The sequence below is a fragment of the Bos grunniens genome, chromosome 19 (assembly GCF_055505025.1).
Source record: "Bos grunniens cultivar Pamir isolate PY7600 chromosome 19, Bosgru_T2T1.0, whole genome shotgun sequence".
Classification (NCBI taxonomy): Eukaryota; Metazoa; Chordata; class Mammalia; order Artiodactyla; family Bovidae; genus Bos; species Bos grunniens.
The window spans coordinates 16,366,293-16,382,159 of NC_141183.1; the positions used below are offsets into that span (position 1 = coordinate 16,366,293).

A 15,867-nucleotide genomic window follows, 5' to 3' on the forward strand; every position below is an offset into this window, starting at 1 on the left:
TGGGGGGCAATAAGCACTCAGGAGCTGACTTCCTTCCCTTCAGAGTTCCACAGGACAACACCTGCCCATGAACCTCTCTCTAATCTGAACACTCCATCCTCCCTTAACATAGCCTGACACTGGGGAGGGGCAGGTCCATAAAGGGCCTGGAGAATGTGTCACTACTGGTACTCTTCACATGTCAAAGAAATACTGGTTGTGAGTCATTTGAGCGCTCTCTACCCTTCCTGACTGCCGCCACCGCCGCCCCCAGCCCGCCCCTTGCCCAGGCAACTCGCATGCCTGAGTGCTGCATCTTTAAATATTTCTGGCTGAGCCCTCTTGCCACATATGTCAGTAACATTCCAAGCTGGCTACCACATGTTCAGACTCTGGCCTCCTTCCCCCTCTACTGTCGAGTGTTCTGCTGTTTCAAGGGCATGGTGGGGCCACGCAGCTCCCATTTCAGCTCTGTCTTCAGCTGATCATCCATCTCAGAAACAACCACATTAAAAAAAGAAAAAGTTCCAAAAGAATGTTCATATTTGAAATACCTATTTCCTTTGAGATTATTTTTTAACTTCACTCAATCAATCTATTAAAGTGAGTTAGACAAAGTGTGTGTGTGTGTGTGTGTGTGTGCATGCGCGCGCACACACACACACACCCCAGCACATACCCACATAATTCAGGTGGCTGGAGGTTGTTTCCTGTCAAAAGATCTAACAGAGGAAAGCTTATGTGCTGATCAAGTTTTACAGTAACTGTTAACGAGAAACGCACACCGTTCAGCAAGTGCACGGGGTCTGAGGGTGGGAAGCCCTGCCCCCTGGAGCACTGGCTCCCCAGCCTGAGTTCTGCCTGCCCTTGGAACAGTTTCAATGGTTACTACATTCAGAGAATCCAAGAGGACTGCATGGACAGATGAACCTTTATTTAAAAAAATAGCACTTCAAATAAATTAAAAGGGACAACCGTCAAGTGTTCAAATTGTGAAGAAATAGTTGAAAACCTAGAGAGACTCCAAGCTGCAGAGTTCTAATCTCATTCTTTGTCCAATGGCAAAACCCCACACATCTCAGTACTCCCACTCAATTTTTTCCCTACTGAGATGAAGGAAGCAATTGCAAATAGGAGACCAGACGGAGGAGAAAGCTGCATCTGATTGGAATGAACATTGCCACGTACTTGCTAATACGGGTTTCACTTTATGACCAAATGTATTCTTTCAAAAATAAAAAAGGGGGGGAGGGAAGCTGCATGTTTTTAAAAATTGAAATTATTTAGGGATAAAACACTAACTCTAGTGCCTTTAACGGGCAATAGCAACTTTTTTCCTCCGAAGTCAAACACCATCCCCAGCCGAGCCTTTGTGCTACAAGCTTTTCAGGAGATGTTACCTAAACTTTATTAAAAGAAAAGAACAAGTTTAAATATAGACACTGGACTAGCCCAGTCTGTATTTTCAAGTCCACATTCTTCATCTGAAGCACTGCATCAGGGACCCCCCTGAGTCTGCATGTTTTCAAGTTCACAGTACATGGAACCAGTTTTTCTTTTTAATTTTTTCCTCACTCAGAGCAGCCACACGCAGTGGCCGTTGACGCCGGAACCTTGGGCGGGGCCTTTTCCTACGAGGCCTGGCCAGAGCTGCCCGAGGTTTCTCCTCACTGAGAATCGATGCTGTCATGCTCTATGGATGGGAAAAAAGCAAGAAAATAAAAGCACCTGGTACAGGTTTCATGAGATCCATTTGGATTCGCTATGTTCCAAACCCGCTGCTGAACGCCATTTGTCCACTCTGTGTGTCGAACAGTCTGTGGCTGGGAGTGAGTCTCAATTCGAAGAACTGTTATTGGACGCCCCCGAGGTTGACGCAATAGCAGCTCCAGCAGGGCTACTCGTGGAGACCGACTTTCGGATGTGAGGAAGCAAGTAGGGGTCACAGGCCAGCTGCTGGACGTCGATGCGGTCCTCCTTTCGGTAGGCCAAGCATCGTCGAATAAACGCCTGAAAGGAAAGTTTCTTGAAGAAGCCTGAAGAGATAATCTTGGCACCCCAAGAGGGAACCCAGGAGGTTCTGTAGCAGCTGCCAGGGCCCAGAGCAAAAGTCTCCTGAAGAGAAGGGACTTAGGGCCTTGCCTGGAAACCACTAGGCAGACCCAGAAAAGACGTGCCAGATGCAGCGCTGCTCTGTGGCCACCGACTCCTTCTCCAGCACAGGTGCCTGAGCCATTCCCGAGGGGGAACACGGCATGACCTCTACAGATCTCTGTCCCCAGAGCACAAAGACCAAAAGAAAAATCTCTCCCTGCCTTGGCTGGTATGCATGGGCACAGCCTAACTTCATAGTTCTGCATCTGGTCTCATGGGAACTTCCTGAGGAAGTGAAAACTGTAGTGACAAACCATGAGCATATGAAAGGTGGTGTGATGACACTAACACTGCCGTGTGTCACATGCTGTCAAGTGCTCTCTCGGTGTATCTTATTCTCCCTTGAAAAGTCGTTAAGCAAATGATCAGGCACACATCTAAGTGAAGGAGCATCTGACCAGGACTTGTCTCCCCAAGAGTTCTGCAAACATACAGGCTTACTGTGAGTGGGGTTTGATTTGGATTCCTAATTTACTACTAACAGGGACGTTTCCTTTGTGCTGGGTATGAAGAGCTACATAGCCTCAGTTTCTACAATTATTTTTAATTTTATGTTTATTTATGGTTATACTTGGTCTTCATTGCTGTGCAAGGGCTTTCTTTAGTTGCAGCGAGCAGGGACTACTCTCTAGTCGCGGTGCACGGGCTTCTTCTCAGGGCAGAGGCTTCCCTTGTTGCAGAGCACAGGCTCTAGGTGCGTGAGCTCAGTAGTTGTGACACAGGCTTAGCTGCCCCACAGCGTGTAGGATCTTCCCAGACCAGGGATTGAACCTGTGTCCCCTGCATTGGCAGAGGCCCTTACATACATTATCTGTCTTCTCCTATTTTTTAACCAGATAGCTCTATTTAATAAAACCTTAAATATAATTATTTAAACAGCTGAATCAGTTTTTTTATTTCTAAAATAGTATCATTCAAAGTCTGTACTTTGCATTAGGGTGATAATGATGCCTGGATGGAGGTCCATTGATTGTAGAGATGCCCCATTCTGGTGCAGGTTGCTGACATTCTGGTGGAGGAGGCTGTGCGCTGGGGGAGTGTGCCAGGGCAAGGGGAGAAGGGTTGCAGCAGCAGGGAGTATATGGAAATGTTTACTTTCCACTCAGTTTTGCTGTGAGTCTAAAACTGTTCTAAAAAGTAAAGTCTACTTTAATATATCTAAAAACATAAAATGAACTACGGATTTTTTGTTTTTCCATGTTTAATTGATACAATTCCTGGTTTTTCAAAAACAAAGACATCTATAGGCAGTTGCTTTATTAAAGCATTTGGAAGATAACAAATTCATAGAAATGAACATAGTGGTCCTTGACCTTTAAAAATGAAGCTTCTTTAGTGAGGTATCTGGAGCTCGACAGTTTTCTTGGCTTGGATACCAACTCAAATACACACCTTTTGCCTTGAATCTTCCCTCTACACAGCTCCCAGGGTAGGCTTTTGAAAGAGCAATCAGATTACATGGCTGGCTGGACAAAAACCTTCAACTGCCTCCCATAAGCTTAAGTCCATCCTGCTGCCTCTCTCCGCTCTCCTCTGCTCTGCCTGCTCTGGGGACTGGCTAAGCTCACACTCACATCTGAGCTTCATTCTCTTCTCTCTGTTCAGAATATTCTCCCAAGTCTACACATGGCTCCCACCTTCACATCCGTCAAGATTGTTGAAAAAAGTCACTTCATCATCTAGACCTTCTCTACCATGACATCAAAAAAGGAGGTTCCCACCTCTCCCTTTCCGTTAGTCTGATTTCTTCTCTATAATATTTATCACTATCTGAAAGGTATTCATTTTTAGTTACCATTTATCTCACCTAGTAAAACATACACGTTATGAGGACAGAAACCTTGTCTATGTAGTTCATCGCTGTACAGTCACAGCTCTCTCCACTACCCAGAACAGTGTCTAGTACTTCCACCTGTGCTTAGTCGCTCAGTCATGTCCAACTCTTTGTGACCCCATGGACTGTGGCCCGCCAAGCTCCTCTGTCCATGGAATTTTCCAGGCAAGAATACTGGAAGGGGTTACCATTTCCTACTCCAGGGAATCTTTCCCACTCAGGGACTGAACCCACGTCTCCCTCTTCTCCTGCACTGGCAGGCAGATTCTTTACCATTGTGCCACCTGGGAAGTTGTCTAATACTAGGTACCTAATAAATATTTGTTGTGGGAAGAGACGGGGAGAAGAAGATAGAGGTTGGAGAAATCACCCAAAGAAATAATAGAGAAGGCAAAGTAGACATTTCTGTTGGCCAATGGGTCAAGACTTACCTTTGCTTCAGGTGTTACTACTGGCTTTGGCGGGAACTGCACTTCAGTAGCTTTGAGGATAGTATTTTCTTGTAGAATGTCTTGCTGGGACTGATTATGGCCAAAAGGCTATCAAATAAAAAAACAAACAAAGGTAGACCTCTGGTTAAAATGAAAGAAAACACAATTCAAAAGCAAAGAGATGGGAAAGGTAAACATATATTTCCACAAGAATTGCTGGAAGGAACTTTAGGGATGATCTCCTCTAATTCTCTCATTTTATAGATAAAGGATGGAAAGGCGTGGATTTGAAGTAACTTGCTTTTGAAGTAATTTCCTCAAGTTCCAACATCTAGGTTAATGTAGAGCTGGGACCAGAAGCAGCATTTGCTATAGCACAGTGCCTTTGCTTACAGCAAAGATAAGGAAGATTCAGAACACGAACCAGCAACCTCTTTTGCCCGAAGTGGTAATATGTATGTGTGCCACAGATGGACCCAAGATGCAGATAAAAAGGTAGGAAGGAAGTGAAAGAGGAGAGGGATCAGGACATAGTTGGGGGGCGGGAGAGCTGGGGCTACTAAGTGAGTGGCTTCATCTGTGCCACAAATCGCTATTTTCTGATAAACTCCTAAGAAAGAAGTTCACACCTGGTGTCCTCTATAGTGTTTCTACTGAGATTGCTGTTCTTGTTAGATAACCTCAGCCACCATTATTGCAGCACTTCTATAATACCAGAGTATAAATAATAATTAACCCCATTAGTTCTGAATAGTTTCTGAATGTTAGATAGGTACGATAAAGAAACAAAGACCAAAGCAAAGGTAAAGACTAGGCTGAAATCTGAATTAACAGTTTGGTCTGGGGATTGTAATCAAAGTATTAGGAATCTAAGTGAGTTGCAGAACTCCCAAATAGTTTATACCCACAGCCCAGTGGGGAACGTTGAAACATACAAATGTACTGGTAGCAGAAACAGGAGTATAAATATACAATGGATCCCAGTATATACATTTACAAGATATTATGCTCACAAGGAAAACATAAATGTGAAAATTCATTATGTGTAGTTAATACCTAGCTTTTCACTTATTCAAATAATATATTACCTTTATTAGAAGTAACAAAAAATAAGTACTTTCTGGCACCAGTATAGAAATACGAAGCGTACTTTATGCTAATGGGGTGGCTGGGAGTAAGAAGCCTTGCAGGTATTTCAAGTTTCAGTTCTCACGACCCTCAAGAATGGATCTTGGGAAGATTGTGTGTGTGTGTGTGTGTGTGTGTGTGTGTGTGTGTGTGTGTGTGTACAATACTTATTTATTTGGCTGCACTGGGCCTCTCTACTCATGGCATATGGGCTCTCTCGTTGTGGAGCATGGGCTCTCTAGATCTAACTGTGAATGGCGAAAAAAGGATGTCTTCAACAGCCCAGCAGAATTCATTAGATGCCCTGGAACTGGAAATTTCTGCTTCTATGCATAAAGCTTCTATAATTAAGTCTGTATTTTCTTCGAGCCACAGCTTTCGGGATTCCATTCTGTATGACCCAGTGATTAGTCCAAGGGAAGAATGCACACAGCGCCACTGTGACATGCACCCCCGAGACAGACGCCACCACATCCCGCCGTTCTCATTACCTTCCTTCCGTAAAGACACTGGTAGAAGATCACACCCACTGACCAGACGTCAACTTTATTTGAGATCTTTGGTGGTTCTTTCCCAACCACAAAACACTCTGGTGGTAAATACCTGGACAAAAGGGAAATAAAAATTCTTAGAAAAGCAACTGTATAAATCTAAGACATGTACAAAAAGGCAAACTAAGGACTTTGATGAAAATTAAAATATCTGAATCTTAACATCTGAAAGCCAACTTAGATCCAGCTGATAAAGACACTCTATGTTAAGGAGGTGGTCATGTCCTATTTCTTATTTACTGAGAGAGGTAAATATTCTCCCTCGTTCCTACTTTACCCACGCCAGCATTCTTTTCCAGGCCTGAGCCTAGTGTAAAATGTCATTCAGCAAGTGTTTGAAAGAAGGGGGGGAACACAGAAGTGCATTTCCTTTTATGATAGCTGTAGCAACAAACATTAAAATATAAGTGGTGTGATTTCCTTTCATGCTGACAGAAGAAGAAACAGTCTCTAAAATAAATAACTCTTAAAAACCCAAATGAATTCAGGAGCCAGTATAAATCTCTGAGGGGAGTGGCTATTAAGTGTCTTCTTAAGGTAGCCTCTTCTGGAAATCTAGACTGACTACAATTATAATCAATGGTAACATTAAAGTTCAAATTATGAAGGTACATTTTATATTTCCTACTTTAAGGATGATCAGGGGCTTATGGAAGACTAACAAATAGTGCCTAAAAGCCAAATAAACTTCTAGCTGTTGGCCCAACTCAATCCTCATCTGAATTCCTTCCCTCCCCACCCAACTCCTGACCTCTAAAAAGACTAGCTGGACAGCCAACCATACCAAATTGTATGGTGTGGAAGGTAAGTGCCTCTTAGCATTTAGGAAACCAAATAATATGCCTCTCCTCACTGCCTGGAGTCTTAGCCATGGCACAGCTGGAAGGCAGAATTCTAAAGATAACAGAGAGACCTCTGCAGATTTCATGCTGGCAAAATCAATTTTGTGAAAAACTATTTTAAACCCTGCTGTGCTTCTGGTGTAAAAACCTAAATGTATAGCTGAAAGGGGATCATAAGAGTTGAGAGGCAGAAAATGTTCAGATGATGGGCTTTTTTTTTTTAAGAAGTTTAGTTTTACGCTATTTCTTTTAATAGTCATTTTAAAATTATTAAGACCATTGACCTAGATTATTATTTCACAATGAAAGTGTCTAGCCAAAACACACACTGAAAAATGAAAATATAGACAGAAAACTCACAAGGGGAGCATGGGGAAAGAAACGTAAAGAAATAAAAATATAGATCAAAGAATCTATAAAAAGAATAGCTCATCCAAATGCCACTAAAACCTCCCTGAGTCCCAGGTTTTCATGGCTCTTAATTCTTTAATATACATAATTTAAATATGAGTTTGGATAAATAAAATCTTGATTCTAAAATGATCTTTTAATGTACTTATAACTTTTTTGTGGAAATGGTGGGGAAGAAGTAAGTTCTTGTTTGTGGTGAGGAAAAACGGAGGTTGCTGGACTTATCCAAATGCAAAGTAATACTGTGGTCAAATAATGAGAATACAGAAGACACTGTCCCTTAATAGTTTAAGTTCAGCATATCACTTTCTGGGTCTCAGTTTCCCCATCTATAAATGAAGAAATAGACTAGTTGTTCACCCACATAATAAGCATTCTAAGTCCCTATCAAGGACTTTGGGAAGGAGAATAGAAGATATTGCACTAAATTGTGTTTAAAAAACAAACATAATTGCATACGCCATCATGATAAAATCCTCGTGGAGAAAAATGATTCTCAAGGCCTACTCTACGGGTTACTTGTTTAAAAGTAGTGTTCCATGTAGAAGAATTCTGGAACAACCAAATGCTGCAAATGCTCACTTAAAATTTGTTAAGTCCTCACATTCTGTCTGTATCTTTCTGGGACATAATATGAGGATGACAGTGAGGACGGTGATTAGAAACACCAATATGGAGAATTTTTACTTTTTAAACCTTCACAGAAACTCAAACAATTTAATTTTCTCAGTAGCTTCCTTTCTACCTTACTCTTACCATGAAAAAAAAAAAGTCTTCAAATATAAAGTAGAAAAACATCATAAAATGAACCCCCAAGTAAACATCATCCAGCTTCAGTAACTGTCAACACGGCAATCTTTGTTCATGTATACCCCTCTTAATCTCCCCCAGATTCCTTTGAAGCAAATCCCAAACATTACATACTTTTATGTAAATGCCAAACTACTAAATTTTATAGCTTAGTAAATACAGCAACAGGAAGCAATGAGATAACTAATTTTAATGTGAAAAATCTTCACCTTTAAGAAAGAACAAGCTATCAAATGAAAAAGCTCAAATCCAAGTTCTGGTGAATTTATAAAACAGAGGTATAGACCTGCTTCCAGAATTTCCAACAGCAGATATTTTTGTATCATTTACTGACAGGAACCCACAAAAACCACCAAGTGAATAAACACTGTAAGTGTAGCTTCTATTTTAAACCTAGAATCTCAAAGTTTTAATTTAGGGACCAATTTTCACTATAGGTACCATCTCCACAAACAATAAGGAACAAGGGAAAGCTGAAATTGTATGTACACGGTGCTTTTAGCAGGACATGATCAATTCTTCAATGTGGTGGGGGTGGTAACAGGGCTGATGTCCCCCTCTTCTCTGTCTGCTTCCCATCAACACCCTCATTCCCAGACAGTCACTAACTGGCTAAGGGCCAGGGTCCTCCAGTCTCAAACATCAGTGATCTGGCCAGCTGACCTTGGGATTTAACTGCACGCATTTCCCCTCCCTTAATGCTACAGGAGGCTTCTCCATGTTCAGAATCAAACATTCCAATGTGTGGCTTTGTGTTACCACCCCAGAAGTGAAAAGGAAGCTCTGTTAACACCTTTACAATCACAAAGTCAAATGCCTGAGTTGCAGGTATCTTTTATGGTGCTCACTGTCAAAAGGAGTATGAGACAGAGTAAGACAGGGCACAGAACAGGCAGGCAGAGCCAGCTGGGCAGAGTGGTCGGGGGTGGACAAGTGACGACAGATGGGAAGAAATGCGGCTCAAAACCTTTTGGAACATGGCTGCCAGAAATGGATACAATTCTTGGCAAATTATGCTCACTTTTTCCTGTTTAGATTTCAAGGAATGCTGTGCTTATTTTACATCCTAATCTTCGTAACTCCTGGGTTCTTCAGTCCACCATCTTCAGGCAACTATAGAAAAAACTTCCTCATCCCATCAACTCAGGAAGAGAGAGACCTGCATTTGAAATTCTGAAAGGAAGTGAGGGCCATTCTTTACATACACATAAGTAATCTCATTCTCTATGTACACAGTAGGGCCTGACCTACGGAGCAAACACACAACTCAAAACGCCTGGTCATGCATAATCCCTCTCTCAATGGTTTTTAAGAATAAAAAGAAAAATTAAGACAAATTCATGTAAATACAAAGAGCCAAACTGCTGACAAGACAGCAAATATTTGGAGAGGAAAGTCTACTATGACATACAGCATTTCTGCCTAAGCAGACAGAATATAGTCTAATGAACAATCACCAACACCTCAGCATAGCACAGTCGCATCTCCAGCCAACTGGACAGACCTCTCAGATACCTACCAGTAAGTACCAGCACCTTGTGATGTTAGCTCCATGCCATCCACTGAATTGTAGCTATCATCATCCATTATCTTGGAAAGACCAAAATCTGTGATTTTTATCTCTCCACACGCTGTACCATTTACTAAAAGAATATTACCTAAAAAGATAAAAATCTTCATGAATAAAAGAGAACTTACTAGGAAAAGCCAAGGTAGTAATAACAGACAAGAAGAGGACAACTGGACTCCAACTCTTACACATAATAGCAAACATTTAAATCTCTGGAATAAAACAATCTGGATTCTGGATGCTAGAGGAGAGTCGTAAGTGTCTGGCTGCAAATTTCTCTTTTCCAAGAATCACCTGCTTAATGTGCCAAAACCAGCACTATGAGCAGTGGAAAAAAATAATTAACTAGCCAAAGTAAAATATCATTTGTATGGTTGGTCAAAAATAGTGGGAAACTTTCATCTGAGCTTTCAGTACGGATCTCTAAACCACCCTGTTTGGACCAGTAGTTTGGGGAGGGTGGTGTGGAATCAAAGGAAACATACAGGGGAATCTAAGTTAGTACCACAGCGCCACCTACAGCTCCCGGGCCGGAAAATGTAACGGATTCAGTAATAGAAAACCCAATCACACAGTAGCCATCTTTTAAAAAATCACTTCCTTGTAATGAATTTTTTAGTTATTTATTTAGTCATTAAAGGGGCTTCCCTTCTGACTTAGCTGGTAAAGAATCTGCCTGCAATAAGGGAGACCTGCGTTCGATTCCTGAGTTGGGAAGATGCCCTGGAGAAGGGAAAGGCTACCCACTCCTGAAGAATTCCATGGACTGTATGGTCCATGGGGTCGCAAAGAGTCAGACACAACTGAGCAACTTTCACTTTAGTCATTAAAGAATAGTGAGATTTAATATGTAGCTATCAGAAGAGGATGGCAAAGTTAACTGTCCCCACCAGGAGGTAAAGGGGACTCTTCCCAACACCTAAGCTCAGCTGGATAGAGCCGTCTAAAGAGCACACAGGCAGACTTCTAAGCAACAGCTGAGGATGACAACAGACAGAAGTCAAATTGCTCTCTCCCCTGCCAACAACTATCAAAGTTAGATAGTAACCATACAAAAAGATGGAAAACTCTGCTCAGAATTTAATGAAATGGGGGGCATATATGGAAAAGAATTTGCTAATGTGAGGGCACTTATCAAAGAGACTTGGGGTAGAAGGATTGCTGTATAGGGTGAGTAATGGGAAAAAACAAAACCAAGCTTGCCAGAGCAGTTCTTTCTTAATTGGACTGACATCATGAACTGCCCTGGCTCTAAGGACAAGGGCATTGTTTCTGCAGAGCGCTGAATACGACCCAACCTCCTAAACCCCATGCTGTGTGGCCAGGACTCTCTTATTCCCACACCTACCCAGACAATTTGGAGTCAGATTTTATTAGGCCTTTTTGGCCCCCACCAAACCCTGTAACTTTATAAAATTGAAAGTTACTTATAAGATCAAAGAAATACCACCAATACTGTCTCCTAAAAATTAGACATACCTGGTTTGAGGTCATAGTGTATGATAGGAGGTTTTATTTCATTTAAGTACTTTAAAGCATTCACAATCTGCATGATAATGGATCGGGCTTCTTTCTCCGACATTAATTTGTGCTGTTTCAGGTAGAAGTCCAGATCATTTCCCTCACAGTATTCTAGTACTGTACAAAACCTAAAGACAAATAAACCAACACTTGATCGTGGGATAAAAGCAAGCAAATTAAGTCTAACTAAACAAGCCCCAGTGAAACCATCAGGTACTTCAGGGGTCCCCAACCTCCGGGATCTAATGCTGATGATCTGAGGTGGAGCTGCTGTGATAACAATAGAAATAAAGTGCATAATAAATGTAGTGAGCTTGAATCATCCCAAAGTCACCCCTGACCCCCTGCCCCGTCTGTGGAAAAACTGTCTTCCACATATATGATCGGTCCCTGGTGCCAAAAAGGTTGGGGACTGCTAAGGTAGATAGATAGCTTCTCACTTCCTTCTTTGCTCTTTAAAATACTCTTCTATTCTTTATTCAGTAGTAGCAGTTTACAGGAAGTAAATTGACAACTCTCTTAGTGAAGAGTGTCTGCACCCTTCACGTTGGAACCTGCTCTGCTAAAGTTCACCCAGGGCACACCGCTTCTTGAATCAGACTTTAGGAATACTGACAGGAACTGTCATGTATGTAAGCTAGACACTTACTCTACTATCCACAGGATGCTCCATTTCTAAACAAGTACATCATGATCAAATACACAATCCTCACTGTAGACATTTTATATGACCCTGGGTGCTGACAGTAAGGAAGAATCTGGGGTCTGCCAGGTCCCCATGGCTGACTACACACTACTGCTCCTAGCAGACTGCACGTACTATGATTTTTCTTTGTTAAATACACAAGGGATAAAAGAGCTTTTTAAAGGACAGTATCTGTAGTTCTAACAAATGTATCATTATATAGTATGAGTTTTTTCTTTCACTTATACCAGTATGTCACACAGATCTAAAACTACACAGCATTCAGGATATGTAGGGTCATGTGTCTGTCTTCCAAGGCAGTCATAAACTGAAGTAAGGCTTCCTGAGAGATGAATACCTTTTAAACTATTTTAAAAGCAGAGATATTACTTTGCCAACAAAGGTCCATCTAGTCAAGGCTATGGTTTTTCCAGTGGTCATGTATGGATGTGAGAGTTGGACTGTGATGAAAGCTGAGTGCCAAAGAATTGATACTTTTGAACTGTGGTGTTGGAGAAGACTCTTGAGAGTTCCTTGGACTTCAAGGAGATCCAACCAGTCCATCCTAAAGGAGATCGGTCCTGGGTGTCCATTGGAAGGACTGATGCTGAAGCTGAAACTCCAATACTTTGGCCACTTCATGTGAAGAGTTGACTCATTGGTAAAGACCTTGATGCTGGGAGGGATTGGGGGCAGGTGGAGAAGGGGACGACAGAGGATGAGATGGCTGGATGGCATCACCAACTCGATGGACATGAGTTTGAGTGAACTCCGGGAGTTGGTGATGGACAGGGAGGCCTGGTGTGCTGCGATTCACCGGGGTTGCAGAGTCAGACACAACTGAGCCAGCGACTGAACTGAACTGAAGCTGTAACAATGTGGCTAAATCACTCAGGGTCTTGCTGGCAAATAAAAATTACTGAAGTATTTAGAACAGAGAGGCTTTAATTCAGAGAACTAATCACACAGATGATAGAAGAGCTAAGAAGACAAAGTGGCCAGTGAGCACCCTAGAAATCATCTAGAGCAGGAAGTCATTAGCACCTTAAGGCCAGAGGGTGGAGATGGCACAGTCAGAACCAGGGTCACCGAGGGAACCTGGAACCATGGGGGGAGGAGTCTCCACCCACCACCACCTCTGTCTCCCCACTGAATGAATCCCACTGAACAGCAACTGACAAAGGAGCCTGGTGAACACAGCCTACAAGGGCCAACACATCTAAGATGGAACACACGCAGGACTCACACTCAGGGCCTATGGAATACTGAAGACCTTCAAGAAGCAAAACAACAAAATGTGGACAACACACAGTCCCAAGGGACCCCCCCAAACTGACCAACAGCTCATGCTTCTTACAAAACATAGCATGTCCCAACATGCTAGCATTCTATTTGAGAAAATAGGCCTAAAATGTATCAATTTCTCTGATCTGATGTGCTGAAATCTGAGGCATAGAGTCTCAGGCTTAGTGAATTTATTTTGGACCCAATGCAAGCTGAAAATAAAATCTCATTTTTAATACTCAACTCTCAGAAAACTTTCTAAAACAATGATTTGACTTATTTTGGGGAAAAATTCACCATACACACAACAGGAAGAACAAAGTAAACAACCCAAGAGTAGTGTAAAATCAACTCAATTTCTCAGATTAGTTAAAAGTGTGTATACAATTCAAAACAGCAGATAATCCAAGTCATTGTATTTATTTTTGAAATGATTTTTGTTGCTTATATTTGGGGGCTATGAGTGTCCTTCCTAGTATTCAAGGAACTTGTTGAAAGCAAAACAATAAAGCTACCCTGTGGAAATCTGCTTTTTAACTCGCTGTTTTTCTGAACCCCACTCCACACCACACACAGCACTGTGCTGACTGCACTTGACTGGAAAGGGGAAATCCCTGAGTGGATGCTTCCAAAGGGAATTATGGTCTCCCTTTGGGGCCATTTCTAAATCTGGATGGGCTCTCTCGCACAGCAAGCTCTGAGACAGCCGCCATCTGGAAGAGGCCGAACACGCTGGGAGGCGGAAGGAAACCCCTGCGGGCCAGGCCTAAGCATGCTTTCCTGATTCAGTTCAGACTCCTACAGAGATGTTTCCAAATGCTGAACTATTTCTAAACTCCGGATAAACCAAGAGATGGAGAGCTTACCTATACAAGTAATGAAATACAACAATGCCTACGATTATTAAAGATCTCAGACAAGTCATGAACTTCTCTGGTCCTCAACTCTCCACCTACAAAGTGAGAAGGCTGGACTGAAATCTCTATAAGCCTCTGAACCAACCTATATTTTCAGATGTAGCATTAGACTCTGCCACATTTCATTCTAATTCTATGATGAAATCATACTGCTAGAACTTCAAAAGGCCCATCAGTGTTCATCAGCCTCACTTGACTGTTGCTTGTCTGTGGTATGCCAGCACCAGTTTGTACCAGTTTCTAAGAGCTGAGAGTTAAATTCTCAGAAATCTTGTGAGCTAGTTTTTAAGCCACTGGTAGGATAAATGGATAAACAAAAGGTAGTATTTCCATACAGTAGAATATATTTAGTCATAAAACAGAATGAAGTACTGATAAATGACACAAGAAGAACCTTAAAAGAACACCATGCTAAGTGCAAGAGGCCAGCCACAAAAGTTCACACACTACATGATCCATCTTATGAAAGTCCCTGAAAAGCTGATCTATAGACACAAAAAGCAGATAGGTGGTTGCTTACAGCAGGAGTGGAGTGGAGGAAAAGGGGGATGATAGAATAAGGTACAGGATTTCTTTCTGAGTGGAGAAAATGTTCTAAAACTGACTACAGTCATGGCCGCAATATACCTATGAATACTGTGTACTTTTAAATGAGTGAACCATATGGTATATAAACCTATCTCAATAAAGCTGCCCCCCCTTTTTAAAAAAATTGGACATGTTCAGAGTCTTATTTCACAGAAACTGGCAAACAGTACCCATCAGCCCTATGCCTCTCCCCTCCATGCTGGTTGTGAAACACTGACCAGCACACAACTGCACCCATCCTGTGGCCAAGAAATGTACATCTTGCTGGCCCCAATGTGAATTCAAATACAATCATTTGCCCATAAATACATTTGGCCCCCTCAGACAGTATTTTCTGGACCCAGCTTTAAATTCCATTCCATGAGTCATCAACACACTGCAAGAAAATAATATTTTCTGCTACGCTAGAAACGGCATAGTACTTACGAGTCAGTGTCCAGTGAAAAGTAATCATACAGCTTAACTATTCTGGGATGATCCAGTTCTTTGTGAATCCGGTATTCCCTACATGCATGCCTGTGAACCAAAGGGAGACATTCTGTATTCTGTTTAAAGGGAAACATTTAACATTTTGTACCCTGTCCTGTCTTTCAGAACTCTTCCAGGACCCTCCCAATTCATTCTCACACCCCCATTGCTCCCGCACATCCACTCCATTCAAGGCCATCTGGTCCTCTAGTCTTTTTCACCCCGTTTTCTCCACAGGTCTCTGCCAAGCTGTTGGGAAAACAGTAGGCACCAACTTTTATCCTTTGCAAGTTCATTCTGTGATAACCTTACCTCTTTTATATTGATACCCAAACAGCAGACGTTTAAAAATGATAAAGACAGCACTTTTTTCTTTTCTCTGAAGCTGATACTTTCCATCTACAAATGTTCATACCCTGGGGTTCCATCACAGGGATCAATTTGGTACGTAAACTCACTGAGTAAAAGGGCTGCTGGTAAGATAAGGCAATTACAATGCATTGGATTTGTTCTTCAATCCTACTCTTTACAAAAAAGAATTTAAAGGACTATCAGCATTACTTTCTAAGAAAATGCTAATTTGATAAAAAGTTTGAAACTATGGGAACCTTAGTTTTCTTAGAATAAAAGACGTTTTTTCATACATGTCTTTTTTCTTTAGTAAGATAAGGAAGAAAAATGTACTATGTAATCT

At 41.8% G+C, this 15,867-nt stretch overlaps 1 protein-coding gene across 33 annotated transcripts in view; it reads right to left on the minus strand.

Annotated features, from left to right (window-relative positions):
• Positions 1-892: 892 nt before the first annotated feature.
• TLK2 (tousled like kinase 2) overlaps positions 893-15,867 on the minus strand; it is a 131,848-nt gene continuing 116,873 nt past the window's right edge. For 22 of the 33 annotated variants that reach the window (XM_086357101.1, XM_086357092.1, XM_086357102.1 and 19 more), the window contains 6 exons: positions 15,132-15,221; positions 11,190-11,359; positions 9,660-9,798; positions 6,018-6,129; positions 4,399-4,506; positions 893-1,989 (listed from right to left, as the gene is read on the minus strand). In XM_086357101.1, coding sequence (XP_086213227.1) covers positions 1,816-1,989; positions 4,399-4,506; positions 6,018-6,129; positions 9,660-9,798; positions 11,190-11,359; positions 15,132-15,221 — 793 coding nt within the window. In that variant the 3' untranslated portion in view covers positions 893-1,815. Of the gene's footprint in view, positions 1,990-3,375; positions 3,568-4,398; positions 4,507-6,017; positions 6,130-9,659; positions 9,799-11,189; positions 11,360-15,131; positions 15,222-15,867 lie in introns of those variants that run through there. The other 11 variants (XM_086357114.1, XM_086357110.1, XM_086357111.1 and 8 more) reach the window with 1 other exon arrangement.